Source organism: Corythoichthys intestinalis, chromosome 6 (assembly GCF_030265065.1).
Source record: "Corythoichthys intestinalis isolate RoL2023-P3 chromosome 6, ASM3026506v1, whole genome shotgun sequence".
Taxonomy (NCBI): domain Eukaryota; kingdom Metazoa; phylum Chordata; class Actinopteri; order Syngnathiformes; family Syngnathidae; genus Corythoichthys; species Corythoichthys intestinalis.
The window spans coordinates 35,424,180-35,440,668 of record NC_080400.1 but is presented as its reverse complement, the minus strand read 5'-3'; the positions used below and the strand labels follow the sequence as shown (position 1 = coordinate 35,440,668).

The window sequence follows — 16,489 nt, the reverse complement described above, 5'->3', positions numbered from 1 at the left end:
AAGCTGTTGTTTTGTTTTAGTTTTTTGGGGGGGGCATCGGCTACGGCTTATGCTTTTGGTTGTGAATAAACCATTACAAATTCTAACAAAGTTGATGTTGTTCTTGTATGCGATGTAAAATATTAAAGTGTCTGTGACACAAAAAAAGCATGCTTATTTCATATTACACGCGGTATTTTATGCTCCTGAATGACTGCTTGGATGTGTGTAGAAGCGATTGATACATTCATTCAATTTTTAAATCCCACGTCATGTAAATGAGTGACTTCAGCCAGCGTCTGGATTGAGGAAGGAAGCGAATGTAACTTCAGCGGTAGAGATCATCTTCACAATGCAGCCGTCACTTTAACATGCAGAAGGACTGCGGATTCTACTACGGATCAGCTGATTAATTCGTTTATTTTTCGTGTCACACCAGCCTAATGTGCTGCAGATTTTTTTTTTTGCTACACCAGGGAGAGTGGTGTGAGGCTTTTTGGATTTCCCCAAAAATTGTTGTTCACCGCGAAGGGCAAAAAAAGTCCGACAGCTGAGGAACCATTGGACGGAAAGGAAGTGAGTAAGCTTCGTTTTTTATATTATGTCAAATACTGGGATCATGGCAAACGTTTTAATAAGGAGGTGACTTGCATTTTGTGGGTTACAAACCACCGAGAAGGCCACACGGCCGACGACCGGAGGCTTGTTGCACACCATTGGTCGCTGGTCGATAAAAGCGTGCACGCCAAGAATGTGCTTTCCTCGGCTTGGTCCCGAGCAGCCCCCCGCTCCGACGTTGGCCGGTTTGTCCACAAAGAATGGGCTATTTTCGGCGCTCATTCCAATCGACGAGCACTGCAAACCTGCCGTGGCCGCAGCAGAACGAGGAACCGTAACCTGCTCCCGCCGCCAGCTGGCCAATCTAGGCCGCTCGGTCCTCTTTGCGTGCCCACCGAGAATGTGCTTTCATCAGCTTGGCCACGAGCAGCCCTCTGTTCTGACGTCGGCCGATTTATCCACCGAGAATAGACTATTTACGGCTATTTCCCGATGACGAGCACTGCCAGCCCGCTTTGGTCGCTGCAGAACGACGAGCCGAAACTTGCTCGCCACCATGTGCTGGCCGATCGGTAAAGACAATCATTCCTTTAGCCGTGTGTGACATGAGTCAGGGTAGTTTTGTGTGATTTTTTTTTGTTTTCGAAAGGTGAGAAAAAGACCGACCCGCTCGGTTCGGGTTAGCATGTCGACTAGCTGTCACGCCTCCTGTTTTGTTTACGCTCCTTCCTCTGCCTCCAAAGCCAGGGCAGGGAAATGACAAAGCCGGACTAACTCCAGTGGCATAAAATACCATTCGGGAGAGGAAGAAGTCGGCAGTTTTGACCATTATGCAATAATTTTGCCCTGTTGTACTGAATAAACGCATTTTTAATATTTTATATTCAATTTAGCTCAAGACTTATTTGTCATGACCATACCATTTTTAGCAATTAGGGAAAAATACGTAGATAAAAAGAATATCCTGTAAAAAAAATTGGAGAAGTTTTGCCGCTCCCTTTCGCATTTTCCTCGTTGTGAATATTCCCTCTCAATGGGCTGGATTCTAACTTTACTATATAACTCGCGCTATAATGACAGGCGGGGCTAAACAGCAAATTAAAACACTAATTTCTCATTATCTGATAAATCTTTATCGATCTTCGTTGGTGTCTCTCCTTTCGCCTAGCTTTGTATGTTAAGCTTTGTTTCCATGGTAATTGCTTTTCTTTTGGCTGGACCAGCATTGCTAGAAGATCCTGCTTTCTTCTTTGGGGCCATAATGTGGAAAAAAAAGAGGGTGAAAAGCAGACACATACAAGCACTATACACTAGCTGGGGACTAAATGGCCAGACAATTCATGGGTGTTGTAAGGTCAAAACGTCAAAGGTTGAGGAAATAGGAACCCGAGGACATTGTAACCAGAGGACTTTCTGTATAGTGTTCTGCTACGTAATTGTGAGTGACTCGGACCGAGTTGAACCACATGACCCTGAAGATCCAGATGGTGAGGGCTAGGTTGACAACCAGGATGATGATGAGCAACAGGACAAACAGGTAGAGACAACGCTTCCGCCAGCCGTAGATGCCAACTTTGTAGATGTGCTCGGGCACAGGCCTGGCGGGCATGCTGCTGCCCTCTGTGCTGCCCTCATACTGCTCACCCACCATCTGCTATCTGATAACCACAACAAAAACAGTATCAGGATCCATGCTTAAACAGAAGACCAAAACAACAGAAACACTGTATGAAGTCTTGTGCTAATGTAATACACAAACAAACATACAGCAGTTATGTAAATTGCTCTTAAAGCATTTGCTGCCATCGAAGACAATAGACATTAAATCCATTTTAACAGGGAGGGTTGGCAGTGATAATCCACAGAAGTGGAAATTTTTAGATGTAAAGATCATGAGTAAGATTTTGTTTTCCTTAAAAAAAATCCTAATTGTGTGTGATTAAATTAGACTACAGGGAGAAAAAAATGTTTCTAAATGTTTCTAAATGAAGAAGATTACTAAGCATCACAAAATAGTAAAAGCAAACATACAATAAAATCATGGGTAAAGGTTTATTCTAAATGAACAATATAGAAAATAAGCATGCGTACTTTTAGGTGAAAGTAGTAATTTATTAAATCGGGAGTTTGGAAAGGTCTTACTTTTATGTGAGTAACAACCCTCCATTTTTTATACCAATTATATTGGCCAAGGTCAAGAGCGAGGTGGAAATTATCCCAGTTAACCAATTATAGTGCACAAATGCACAAATATTAGCATTTACAGGAAGGGGGATTAACAAAAAAAACCCTGATGTGGTAAAAAATCATTTGTATTGTGTAGTACACGTTAAAGTACAGATACAAAAAAAAAAAAAAAAAATATATATATATATATATATATATATATATATATATATAGGCGGCACGGTGGCTGAGTGGTTAGCACGTCTGCCTCACAGTTCTAAGATCATGGGTTCAGTCCCGGGCTTCGGCCTTCCTGTGTGGAGTTTGCATGTTCTCCCCGTGCCTGCGTGGGTTTCCTCCGGGAACTCCGGTTTCCTCCCACATCCCAAAAACATGCACGGTAGGCTGATTGAACACTCTAAATTGTCCGTAGGTATGAGTATGTGCGTGAATGGTTGTATGTCTCCTTGTGCCCTGCAATTGGCTGGCAACCAGTTCAGGGTGTCCCCTGCCGACTGCCCCGAGTTAGCTGGGATAGGCTCCGGCACCTCCGCGACCCTCGTGAGGAAAAAGCGGCATGGAAAATGAATGAATGAATATATATATATATATATATATATATATATATATATATATATATATATATATATATATATATATATATATATATATATATATATACATATATATATATATATATATATATATATATATATATATATATATATATATATATATATATATGACACATTAATATATGGTGGAAACCACAGACAAGGCTGAAAAAGCAGTTTCTGCTCTTGTACCTCTCTTTAAAATAAAGTGCTGTATTTTAAGCCAAAAGAACTGTTGTGTCTGATAGAACAATATGTCTATATGGTGCCGTAGCAGTTTCATGGCGCACCAAGCCCCGAACTATTTTTAATTTGTCCGTTTTACCCTGGAGACCCCAATTTACAGAAACCGCGCAACCGCTTTTGTTTTAACCCAGCCATAAATAGGAGGTAAATAATTATATTATTCGAAATGTCTATCACTTTTAGTTTACTATCATTAATTGATGTCTAATATTTAGTTTAAAAAAAACAATGACTTTAAAACATTATTCACTCTTATATTTGAAACTTTTTTTAAAAAAATTACGTCACAATGAAAAAAATAGTGTCTGTGAATAGGTCACCTCAAAACTATCGCTTAATTGTATTTTTTTTTAATATATTGTTGTATTGTATTGTATTATATTTCGATATTTTAGATGACAAATAATCGATCCAGATAAAGTAAAGTTGGAAGAAAAAAAACATTTAAAAGGGTATATATTTGAAAATAAAAATCTCGACCACTCCTTGATGTCTGTGATTTCTGCATCGCGACCCTTGTTCTATTACTGTGTTTCACCCATAAAATCTCTAAAAAGTCCGGTTTTGGTCATCCACAGCTGTGTCTTGACTCGGTGATACAAGCTACAGTTTTTGGATTGAAATAAATATTCATAAATATCTCGTTAAAATCATGGTGTCTTTAATTATGCTCTGTTATGCTCTCACCTCGAGTTAAGGTTTACGGGTAAAATTTTTTTTTTTTTTTTTTTTAAATGCCCTCCTCTTCAAATCGCCCACCCCACCCAACCAGAAAATTCAGATTTCAAGCTTTCCAATTATGTATCAGGACATGCTTATAGGACAATTTTTAAATTTGTCAAAATTGAGGGTCTCAGCATGGAACTTCAAGTCACCTGAGTGTTTTCCACCATATTATACCGGTATATTATATACTGTATATACAGTGGGGCAAATAAGTATTTATTCAACCACCAATTGTGCAAGTTCTCCTACTTGAAAAGATTAGAGAGGTCTGTAATTGTCAACATGGGTAAACCTCAACCATGAGAGACTGAATGTGGAAAAAAACAGAAAATCACATTGTTTGATTTTTAAAGAATTTATTTACATATTAGAGTGGAAAATAAGTATTTGGTCACCTACAAACAAGCAAGATTTCTGGCTGTTAAAGAGGTCTAACTTCTTCTAACGAGGTCTAACGAGGCTCCACTCGTTACCAGTATTAATGGCACCTGCTTTAACTCATTATCGGTACGAAAGACACCTGTCCACAACCTCAGTTAGTCATACTCCAAACTCCACTATGGCCAAGGCCAAAGAGCTGTCGAAGGACACCAGAGACAAAATTGTAGACCTGCACCCGGCTGAATCTGCAATAGGTAAAACGCTTGGTGTAAAGAAATCAACTGTTGGAGCAATTATTAGAAAATGGAAGAGATACAAGACCACTGATAATCTCCCTCGATCTGGGGCTCCATGCAAGATCTCACCCCGTGGCGTCAAAATGATAACAAGAACGGTGAGCAAAAATCCCAGAACCACACGGGGGGACCTAGTGAATGACCTACAGAGAGCTGGGACCACAGTAACAAAGGCTATTATGGGTAAGACAATGCGGGACTCAAATCCTGCACTGCCAGACGTGTCCCGCTGCTGAAGCCAGTACACGTCCAGGCCCGTCTGCTGTTTGCTAGAGAGCATTTGGATGATCCATAAGAGGACTGGGAGAATGTGTTATGGTCAGATGAAACCAAAATAGAACTTTTTGGTAGAAACAAAGGTTCTCGTGTTTGGAGGAGAAAGAATACTGACTAGCATCCGAAGAACACCATACCCACTGTGAGGCATGGGCGTGGACACATCATGCTTTGGGGCTGTTTTTCTGCAAAGGGACCTCTAGAGGAGATCTGCATAAAGGAATGGGCCAAAATACCAGCAACAGTGTGTGAAAAGCTTGTGAAGAGTTACAGTAAACGTTTGGCCTCCGCTATTGCCAACAAAGGGTACATAACAAAGTATTGAGATGAACTTTTGGTATTGACCAAATACTTATTTTCCACCATGATTTGCAAATAAATTCTTTAAAAATCAAACAATGGGATTTTCTGTTTTTTTCCCCACATTCTGTCTCTCATGGTTGAGGTTTACCCATGTTGACAATTACAGGCCTCTTGAATATTTTCAAGTGGGAGAACTTGCACAATTAGTGGTGGACTAAATACTTATTTGCCCTACTGTATGTATGTATATTGCCCTACTGTATGTATGTATGTATATCTATACCTACCTACCTACCTACCTACCTACCTACCTACCTACCTACCTACCTACCTACCTACCTACCTACCTACCTACCTACCTACCTACCTATCTATCTATATATGTATGTATGTATATGTATATGTATGTATATATATATAGCTGAATATAAGGAAAAAATCATGATTTATTTAAAGGAAGAAGTCATAATCGTGTGAAAACTACATATGACCATAAAATAAAATTAAAAAAAAAAAATTACTTTGATAAGGAATATTTCAGAGATGCTGTCATAATTACATTAAAATGTATTTTGATTTCATTGTACTGTGTCGTATAGCCATGTGGACAAGCTGTATGTTTTACCTTAAAAGTTGCCTTGGTAAAAGTAATCATGCGTTCCTCGAAGGGAAGTTTTTTTTTTTTTTTTTTTCTATTGCAATTATGGGCTCAGACACACAGAGTGCATTTCTGACTCACAGTGCCAATGGAAAGCTTGACAGCTTTTCCAGCAATTTTACACTAAAAGGGAAAGTCAAATGTGCTTTATTAGAGAGCAGAGGCGGGCTCCTGACATATAAAGCAAACGGCTCACAACAGCAACAAGCAAGAGCTGATGTGAAGGCAGATGGAGGGTGCAGATGCATCAACTCAGCCTGGCTTTCAGTCAGCACAGTGTCAGCAATGCACACAAGTGACAAGCAGCAGCCTCAGGGACACATTTACCACGATTCGAACATATTGGAGCCAAGGACTGTACCAAAGGAAATATGTTTTATTATTTTATTTTACCATTAATCTGCATTAGGAAGCACAAGATGAATGTATAGCAGTAACGTGGCAATATGTTGTCTTTTGTTTCCTTTTATAAAACGAGATACCCACAAAACAAAAGGAAAAAAATTGCAGTCCTTTCAATTTTCCAGTTATGTGGGCAAACATCATATTCACAGAAAAAAATACAGCAATATTAACTAATATAATATGAGAATAAAATCAGTATGAGAATGAAGTTGTACTTAGACCCCAAGGTCAGTTAGTGTCACATTATTTGATATTGTCATTTAAGTACAAAAAGAAATCCTTGTATAAGAAACAGAGCAGAAATATGATTATATTATCATTTAAGGAAAAGTTGATAATAACAATAAAGTCATAATTACACATACCCTGTGTAGTACTTTAATGTTGCAGAGCTCCCTACTTACATATTTCATATTTTTTTCCCCATCCACCTATTCGGCTTGCCGCACAGCCCACACACTGTAACCCATTTACATCATTCCAAGTTTGAAACTGTTAAAAATTCACACGACAAAGTCTCTCTTTAAATATCGCACCTAATATTCACAGTTGTGCCAAAAGCACATCTTCATTTCCAAGGCCAAAAATATTTCAAATTTTCTAAATACTACACTTTTTGTCAAATTAAAATTCACAAATCAAAAAAATCTAGGCGCACAACATACAGTAGCACCAAAATTTGACAAAAACCTGCCCATTCATTTCCAAAGGGGTACGTCATGAAAACAATTCCATTCACTCCTTATTCCCACCCAACTCGGTCCTGCAAAACAATCTCCATTGGTGGCCTTGTTTTTTGACAAAAAAAAAAACTTTCTTGGATTGTCCCAAAATCAACAGGAATTTACCCAAAATGTACAGGAATTGGTCTGGGAAGGTCCCAAAATCTTCAGAAAGGAGAACAAAATCATCAAAAAGTGGCCTAAAATCAACAGAAAGTGACCCGTAAGCAGTGTTGTTAATAACGGCGTTAGAATATAACGCCGTTATTTTTTCAGTAGTGAGTAATCTAAATAATTACTTTTCTCATCTTGGCAACGCCGTTACCGTTATTGAGGCGGAAAAGGCGTGCGTTACTATGAGTTACGATGTTGGTTAACTGCCGCGAAAAAGTCTGGAAAAAGACGGACTCACGGAGACGAGAGAGCAGAGCAGGAGTGGGGAGGAGGTAAGGGAGTGTGACGCCGTTGCAAACGCGATGCTACTATGCTAGGTGGCTCCAATAATACCTGACTGTAGCCGATAGCCTACAAACTACGCCCACATGATGCTTCGGTAGATATCACATATATACAGAACTGATGCAAATGACAAATGACAGACACGGCGGCCAGTGTTGTACTGTAATCTGATTACTTTTGTTCAGTAACAAGTCATCTAACGTGTTCATTTTTCGAAGCCAGTAATCTGATTAAAGTTTGTTTCCTTAGTGTCTGTGCGTTACTATTTTGTTTTTTCCTCATGATGTATGTAGAATAAAGACTACTGTAGTCATGTACGAAGAGAATATGAATAGAAAATATTGCTCTTGAGTTTGGCAGTGACATCGGATGTCACGTTTTCTCATCGGGGGGAAAAAAACGGGTCACGTGTATTACCATGCTATGAGCGCTGTTGGCGGCCAACAAACAACTGGCTACCTCTCAGGATGCTAACAGTGGAAGACGTAGGAGAAGAACCACAAACGGCTGCATTTGCTTATTGGACATACAGTACAGCCATGACTTCACATTTCTCTCCAATAAAGATGACCAAAAATATCTCCGTGCGTCACAAACTTTGCACTGGTGAGTGAGAGTGAGTCAAAAGTTTGGACACGCCTCATCATTTGTGCTTTTTATATATTTTCACTACTATTGTAAATTCTCACTGAAAATATCAAAACTATGAATGAACATGAGGAATTACAGTATGTACTTGAAAACAGGTTTTATATTCTACATTCTTAAAAGTATCCACCCTTGAGGTGTCTCCAAACTTTTGGTCTATACTGCATGCATTACGAAATACTTTGTAGGATTCTTGTTCATTTCATTTGTTTTTGTTGTTTGTTTTATTGCTTTACAACTTTTATAGACAGCATTTTAATGGCTAGGTCTTTATTTTAAAGGGGAAGTTCAGAATTTTTGACATTAGGCTTAATCTTCGCGTTAGCGGGGGTTTAATTAATCGTTGGAGTTGTTTTGAGCAAATTCTGCGCAGTTTGTCAGTTATTTGTTAGTTTCAGGGCTCCGGAGTGGCTGAGCTAGCGCAAGTCAAAGGTGGTTGAAATCAACTCCATCGACTAACTAAACCCTTGCTAACTCGAAGATAAAGCCTTATCTGAAAAATTCAATTACATGCTATGAAATTTTTCTGTTGAGGCGGCAAAGGGAGAAAAATTGGGAAAAGTAACTGCCAAATTACTTTTAAAGTAACTTAGTTACTTTGATAATAAAGTAAGCAGTAAAGTAACTACATTACTTTTTTGAGGAGTAATCAGTAATTAAATTACTTTTTCAAGTAATCTGTGACAACACTGACGGCGGCATTAGCAACATATATAATAAAGAACTAGATGCGTTAGTAAACAGCCGCCGTCTTAAAGCAGTAGACTTCTCATGAAGGCTCTGTTGTAGAGAACCTTCCTAGCGAACCTAAGTCACTTTTTATCTAAAATGCTCCTAAATTGGCAAAACTTAATCTAAATCTATCTTTAAATGATGAAACAGTTTTAAAACGTACACATGTCGAAAATAGACGGAAGGGAACTAATGCAATAACGGGAGCAATTTTAACAACTTTAACGATTGATTCACAACATTAAATGACTTCCACACAGAACAAAGGTTATTATCTAGTTATTATTATTATTATCTAGTTATTGCAATATCCGCAATACCCTTGTTGTCCCAAAAACCCTTTAAACTTCAGATTGTGTGACCAGTTGTTTTTTGTTTGTTTGGTTGGTTTTTTTTTTTTTAGAAAAAAAAAAACATGAAAATTATTACCAGTTACTTTGTCAAGTTAACTAATTACTTTTACATTCAGGTAACTGAGTTATTAACGCAATTACTTTTTGGGAGAAGTAGTAGAAGTGCCCAATTCATTTTGGACGGATTAGATGTCTAGCGCCATTAATGGCAGCCAATGAGTTAACAAAGAAGTGACCCCAAAACGGTGCAATATTAAAAGCAAGTGAATGAAAATGTAGAGGAGGTAACCCAGTGGAGAGCAGAGCATCTCCACGCAATTTCATCAGACAATTCATTTTCTAGTTACTCTTAATAATTATAGTTAGGTTGGAAATGATCTATTCAGTGCTTCTTCATTAGGAGATTCAAAATGGAAAACAAATTAGAAACACAATTGTGCTCAAAGTTAATGGCACGACTCACCAGGTCCACATAAACATGTTGATCATTCCAAATGAAGTCGTTCATTATGATCTTAATGAAGGCGAGCCAATGACTTGAAGTGAATGAACACATTACTTTTTCAGAGCGTCATCCAGCTCCTTTGGCACACACACTAAACTTTTCCTTAGAAACCAAACAAAAACACTCACCCAGCTGCCAGGAACGCTCAATTTGTGGTGCACCAACTAACATTTTCAAGGAAAATCATTTGCCTTGAATCTATGCTTTTATTTTGAAGCCTTCAAGTCACGAAAGTCGAGAGACTGTTTTTGGGAGTCTTGGTTTTATAAACATGGTACCACGATTGATGATGGGTCCTGCCATTTGGATGCAAAAGAATCCTTAAATTAAAGCAATACTACCTTTTCAACCGTAATAGAATATTTTCATAACATTTGTGATATGTCGACTGACGACTAGTTGAATGACACCTCTTTTACAGTGGGGAAAATAAGTATTTAGTCAACCACTAATTGTGCAAGTTCTCCCACTTGAAAATTCTCAACATGGGTAAACCTCAACCATGAGAGACAGAATGTGGGAAAAAAAACTGAAAATCACATTGTTTGATTTTTAAAGAATTTATTTGCAAATCATGGTGGAAAATAAGTATTTGGTCAATACCAAAAGTTCATCTCAATACTTTGTTATGTACCCTTTGTTGGCAATAACGGAGGCCAAACGTTTTCTGTAACTCTTCACAAGCTTTTCACACACTGTTGCTGGTATTTTGGCCCATTCCTCCATGCAGATCTCCTCTAGAGGAGTGATGTTTTGGGGCTGTTGTTGGGCAACACGGACTTTCAACTACCTCCACAGATTTTCTATGAGGTTGAGATCTGGAGACTGGCTAGGCCACTCCAGGACCTTGAAATGCTTCTTACGAAGCCACTCCTTTGTTGCCCTGGCTGTGTGTTTGAGATCATTGTCATGCTGAAAGACCCAGCCACATCTCATCTTCAATGCCCTTGCTGATGGAAGATTTTCACTCAAAAGCTCTCGATACATGGCTCCGTTCATTCTTTCCTTTACACAGATCAGTCGTCCTAGTCCCATTGCAGAAAAACAGCCCTAAAGCATAATGTTTCCACCCCCATGCTTCACAGTGGGTATGGTGTTCTTCGGATGCAATTCAGTATTCTTTCTCCTACAACGCGAGAACCTGTGTTTCTACCAAAAAGTTCTATTTTGGTTTCATCTGACCATAACACATTCTCCCAGTCCTCTTCTGGATCATCCAAATGCTCTCAATCGAATCGCAGATGGGCCTGGACGTGTACTTTCTTCAGCAGGGGGCACGTCTGGCAGTGCAGGATTTGAGTCCCTGGCGGTGCATTGTCTTACTGATAGTAGCCTTTGTTACTGTGGTCCCAGCTCTCTCTAGCTCATTCACTAGGTCCCCCCCGTGTGGTTCTGGGATTTTTGCTCACCATTCTTGTTATCATTTTGACGCCATGGGGTGAGATCTTGCATGGAGCCCCAGATCCAGGGAGATTATCAGTGGTCTTGTATGTCTTCCATTTTTTAATAATTGCTCCCACAGTTGATTTCTTTACACCAAGCGTTTTACCTATTGCAGATTCAGTCTTCCCAGCCTGGTGCATGTCTATAATTTTGTCTCTGGTGTCCTTCGACAGCTCTTTGGTCTTGGCCATAGTGGTGTTTGGAGTGTGACTGACTGACATTGTGGACAGGTGTCTTTTATACCGATAATGAGGTGCCGTTAATACAGGTAACAAGTGGAGCCTCATTAGACCTTGTTAGAAGAAGTTAGACCTCTTTGACAGCCAGAAATCTTGCTTGTTTGTAGGTGATCAAATACTTATTTTCCACTCTAATTTGGAAATAAATTCTTTAAAAATCAAACAATGTGATTTTCTGTTTTTTTTTTTACCTTCCTGTTTCTCATGGTTGAGGTTTACCCATGTTGACAATTACAGGCCTCTCTAATCCTTTCAAGTACGACAACTTGCACAATTGGTGGTTGAATAAATACTTATTTGCCCCACTGTATATCTTGAGAGGGTCTGTATCACTTTCACCTGCAGTAATTAACTTTGAGGAGGGTGGCAGGAGCCCTGCCATACAAAAAACACTACAAATTTGCTGACTGCTTTACGGCATACGTCACTTCCACCTTTCCCCTTTCATTACTGCTAACGTTTTTGCACGAATTCTGCAAAGATGACAGAGCAACAAGGACATACAGTTTTGTCTGAGGAGGAAAAAGAAAGGGCGGCTACCAGAATACAGAATAAACATTAACCCGGCATTCACTCGATGACGTGACGCACCCAACCAACATTTTTTCTCAGCGCAACTTCATCTATATGAACTGTTATTATTATTATAATGTGTGTTATACTATTACATGACCACATTACGCCATCGAATCCAGAAATATCACCCGTCCAAAGAGCAAGAGTGCCCTCTAGTGGAGATAAAAACATTGTTACCTCTGATTGATATAATGGAGTAATGTGGTTATTGTTGCAACGTCTCATTGGTGAAACTGAGACAGCCACTGTCGGCATCTCGGGCAAAAATAAAGTCAATATGTAGAATAAAGGGGGAAAATCTAACAACTGGTGTCGCCTAAAGTAGTGGAGTATGAGTATTGTTTCTTCTTCACAAATCTGCTCAAGAAAAAGTAAAAAGTATTGTGTGGTAAAACTACTCTAAGAAGTACATTTTTCTCAAAAAGTTACTCAAGTCAATGTAACGGAGTAAATGTAACGTGTTACTATCCACTTCTGCTGGTCTATGCAAAAAAAAAAAAAAGAAAAGAAAAAACACGCACACAAAGACTGAAAAGTTTATCCTCTCAATTTCAACTCTGACTTTATTCTTATAAAATTATAATTGTAATTTGATAATATTGTTATTTCCTAACTCGGAACCTACAGGCACAATGATTCCACCAATAATTAATCAGCCGATATAAAGAATAAAAAAATCGGCCTCCAATGATAGACAACAATACAGGAAAATATTTGAATACTCAACCTCAAAACTATGAAAAAGATGTCCAATTTTACACTTTTCACAGAGAAAATTTTAATGACAGAGGCTGGGGGCCGGATGAAATTTGACCATGGGCCGCATTTGGCCCCCCGGCCGGACTTTGGTCATGCCTGCATACTTGACATAATTTATAATTATATTTATTCCTAAAAATATATATTAAATCATGATTAAATACATATTGAATTATAATTTAGATATTCCGTCGAGACACGGGACATCACATTTTGGGTCATGTATGCTGCACTTGTACTATACTAAATTTGAACATAGACTTCATAATGTATTGACATGACACATTTCCCATTCAGTACGTCACGCCTTCCCGAAGGGGGCCGTCCAACACTCCGCTTAATTTATTAGCAGTTGGTCACATGCAGCAATTTAACGCCAGATTTATGTTGAAAAAGAACAAAAGCTGTACTGCATACAAACAGGAAGGATTGTCTCTGGAGTTATTTGTTCGAGGATTCAAGATAATTACTATACTTTTCATACCACGCATGCATTTTGAAATGTGAAAAAAATCAATGGGAGAAATTAGCCGCTACAGCATTGGCATTATACTTCGCAATATTTATGTAATATAATTGCTACCTGCACATTTTTTTTGCTTTTCACCAAGAATAGAGACTCTTTTACGCCGATATCTATAAAGAATTCAGGGATTTAAGCATTAATTCATAAGAATTTTCTACAGAAAAAGCTCTTTGTTTACATATGGCAGCTGCTAATTTCCTTACCGACTAGCCTCATAGTTCGCAATATTTACGTAAAATAAATGCTACCTGCATGCTTTTTTACTTTTAACCAAGAACCGAGACAGTTTTACATCCATATCTATAAAGATTTTGGGGATTTAAGCATTTATTCACAAGAATTCTCAAAAGAAAAAGCTCTTTGTCTGAGTTTCCTCTCGGTCAGCTTTGACGGAGATAGGCTCCCTATGAATCGACCCCGCACCCCGTGTCCTGTCAATACATTATGAAGTGTATGACGTGAATACGTATTGTAACCAACATGACCCAAAATGTAATGTCCACGTATGTAGCCTCCAGGTCTTTTTGAGGCCAATTTTTTTAAATGACCAAAAATAGCCACTTGCTGTATAAAAGGTTTAATTGTGCAGGGGCGTTACCGGGGGGGCAGTGCCCACCCACAGACACGCTCTGTCCACCCAAAGAAAACTGGATGTAGTACTAACGGCAGTCTGGGCACCGGCATATGGTATCCCATTCATATAGTACTGATGCGTTCTAAGTTTTAACCTTTGCGTTGTTACCTCCTCTTTCACCTTACAAAAAAAAAAAAAGAAATTAAATGTTGGTTTTGTTCCTAGGGGGCACTACACACATTACGCATATTTTGATTTTTTTTTTTTTTTTTTTTACATTTTATCAAAGTTTTCAGCAGTGTTCACCTGTCTGTTGAGTTTGGTGAGTTTTGAAGCATTCTGAGGGGGTCAAAGTAGGGCTCAAAGCGTCGGCAGGACAAAGAATGACTGCTAGGGGGCGCTAATAGTGTATTTGGAATTTGTCTTTACACGGCATCAAAGATTGCACATGTCTTGTCCTGCCTGCCGATTTTGGTGCATTTTGAAGCATTCTAAGGGGGTTAAATTGAGCTCAAAGGGGCTCACGAACAAAGAATAACTATAATAATAATAATAATAAACCGAGGAATCACATTAACAACAATAATAATAAATGTATTATTATTATGAATTGGTTACCTAAAAAAGAACTTTAAAAAAAAAAAAAAAAACCCTTTAAAAAAAACATTGTCACCTGCATGTCCATACTGTTCAGTTATGGATGTGTTCTAAGTCAAATCAAATCAAATCAACTGTTATTTGTTTAGACCAAATCACAACAACAGTTATCTCAAGGAAAATATCAAACGTGTTTTCCGGTGCAGTAGCCCTACACTGGATTTCGACCTACTTGAGCATGGTAGCTTTTTTTTTTTTTTTTTTGCCCCACAGGTAAGACTAATGCCTACCCACACCTGGCAACCTGGTAACACCACTGAACAAAAATCAAATGAAAAAGTCCCGAAAGGATTTAGTATACACTATCCACTCAAATATTAGACTTCCTGCCCTTCACTCTGCTGGATACACTCTATAAATAGGACTCTGTACTGTATTGTAAGTAGATTTGCGAAAAGTCACCGCAGGACGGACACAAACGCACATAGACATTTGAACAGTTCAGCTCTCAAGCCCATTAAATAAATACCAAATTTATCTCAGACTGACATTGCGTTGGTTCAAGTTATTTTAGTATTGCTGGCCTTGTACGGTAACGCTGTCAACTAGTGTCCCATCAGAGCTCTGCCTGAAACGTGGTGGTGTCAAAAAAAGAGGTCAAATGTCACACGAGAGACTTCAGTCACTCAGAAGAGTTTGGAAAGGGAAAACAACAAAAGTAGGCAACTCACCACGCTCGTGGCGAGGCTCGCCCGCCTTCCTTTCAACGTAACGGGAGCTCGACGAGCAGCAGTGGGAGCAGAGTACGATCTTCTCGCACACGTCTGACAGCCGCTCAACAGCTGCTGCCCATAAATCCCACTTATGCGCCGCGCCTGACACCAGACGGCGCTCCTGCTGGCCCGCGGACCGACTGAGACTCTGCCTCTCGCTCTGCTATTATCAGGAATATGTGAGAGGGGAAGAGAGTGAGAGAAGAGCGAGTCAGAAAAGGGAGGTGGGAAGTGCACAATAAATGAGGAAACATGACTGGCGAACATTTAGGATAGTGTCGCTGTGAAATTTACAATGACGAATAACAGAACCTTCTGTAATGATCATATCTTACAGGGATCCACAGATAGAAAGATAGTTCTTAAAAGATAAACGTTGTTATCATAAGCCGATTTTCAGGGGGGGTTAGGGCCCCTCTGGTGACCGAAAAGTGTCACTGCATGTAACTGACTTTCCTGTACAGCAGGGGTCCGCAACCTTTTTTGTAAAACGGACCGGTGTGATTTGGGTCTATTTTTCACGGGCCAGTGTTGTGTCAAATTTTGTACCCTTATAAAATTTTGCTCCCCAACCTTTTGTGGCAGTGAAAAAGCCTTCTTTTATATTCAGTTGGACTCTCAATGTTATCCAACGGTGCTAAAAATCTATTTACATCATAAACATACATGTGCAACACGAAAATGGCGTAAATTAATGCTTAACGACACGGCGAAGTCGTTAAGTGACAGAGCTGCGTGCAGTTGTTGTGTGCAGCTAACATGGCAAACGTAAGTTAATATTCCTTTCTTTAAAGAAAGTTTTTAGTGTGTACTTTGGAATCGCTGCATTCGCGGTCATTTTTAACGTTACGCACATGCCAAATTTGTCAGAACACCAGCAATGTGCAGCAGAAAAATACAGCAAATATAAAATACCATTTGTTTTTAGCCCCGTCGTGTTAAGTGCAGGGAAAATACAAGTCACCCACTGAATCA

General features: G+C 39.1%; 1 protein-coding gene across 1 annotated transcript in view; it reads right to left on the bottom strand.

Moving 5' to 3' along the window:
• Positions 1 to 15,653, bottom strand: part of sgcg (sarcoglycan, gamma) — a 28,689-nt gene extending 13,036 nt beyond the window's left edge. Inside the window, exons 1-2 of the mRNA XM_057838053.1 lie at positions 15,473 to 15,653; positions 1,991 to 2,195 (exon numbers count right to left, since the gene is read on the bottom strand). Coding sequence (XP_057694036.1) covers positions 1,991 to 2,188 — 198 coding nt within the window. The 5' untranslated portion in view covers positions 2,189 to 2,195; positions 15,473 to 15,653. The remainder of the gene's footprint in view (positions 1 to 1,990; positions 2,196 to 15,472) is intronic.
• Between the last annotated feature and the right edge of the window lie 836 nt (positions 15,654 to 16,489).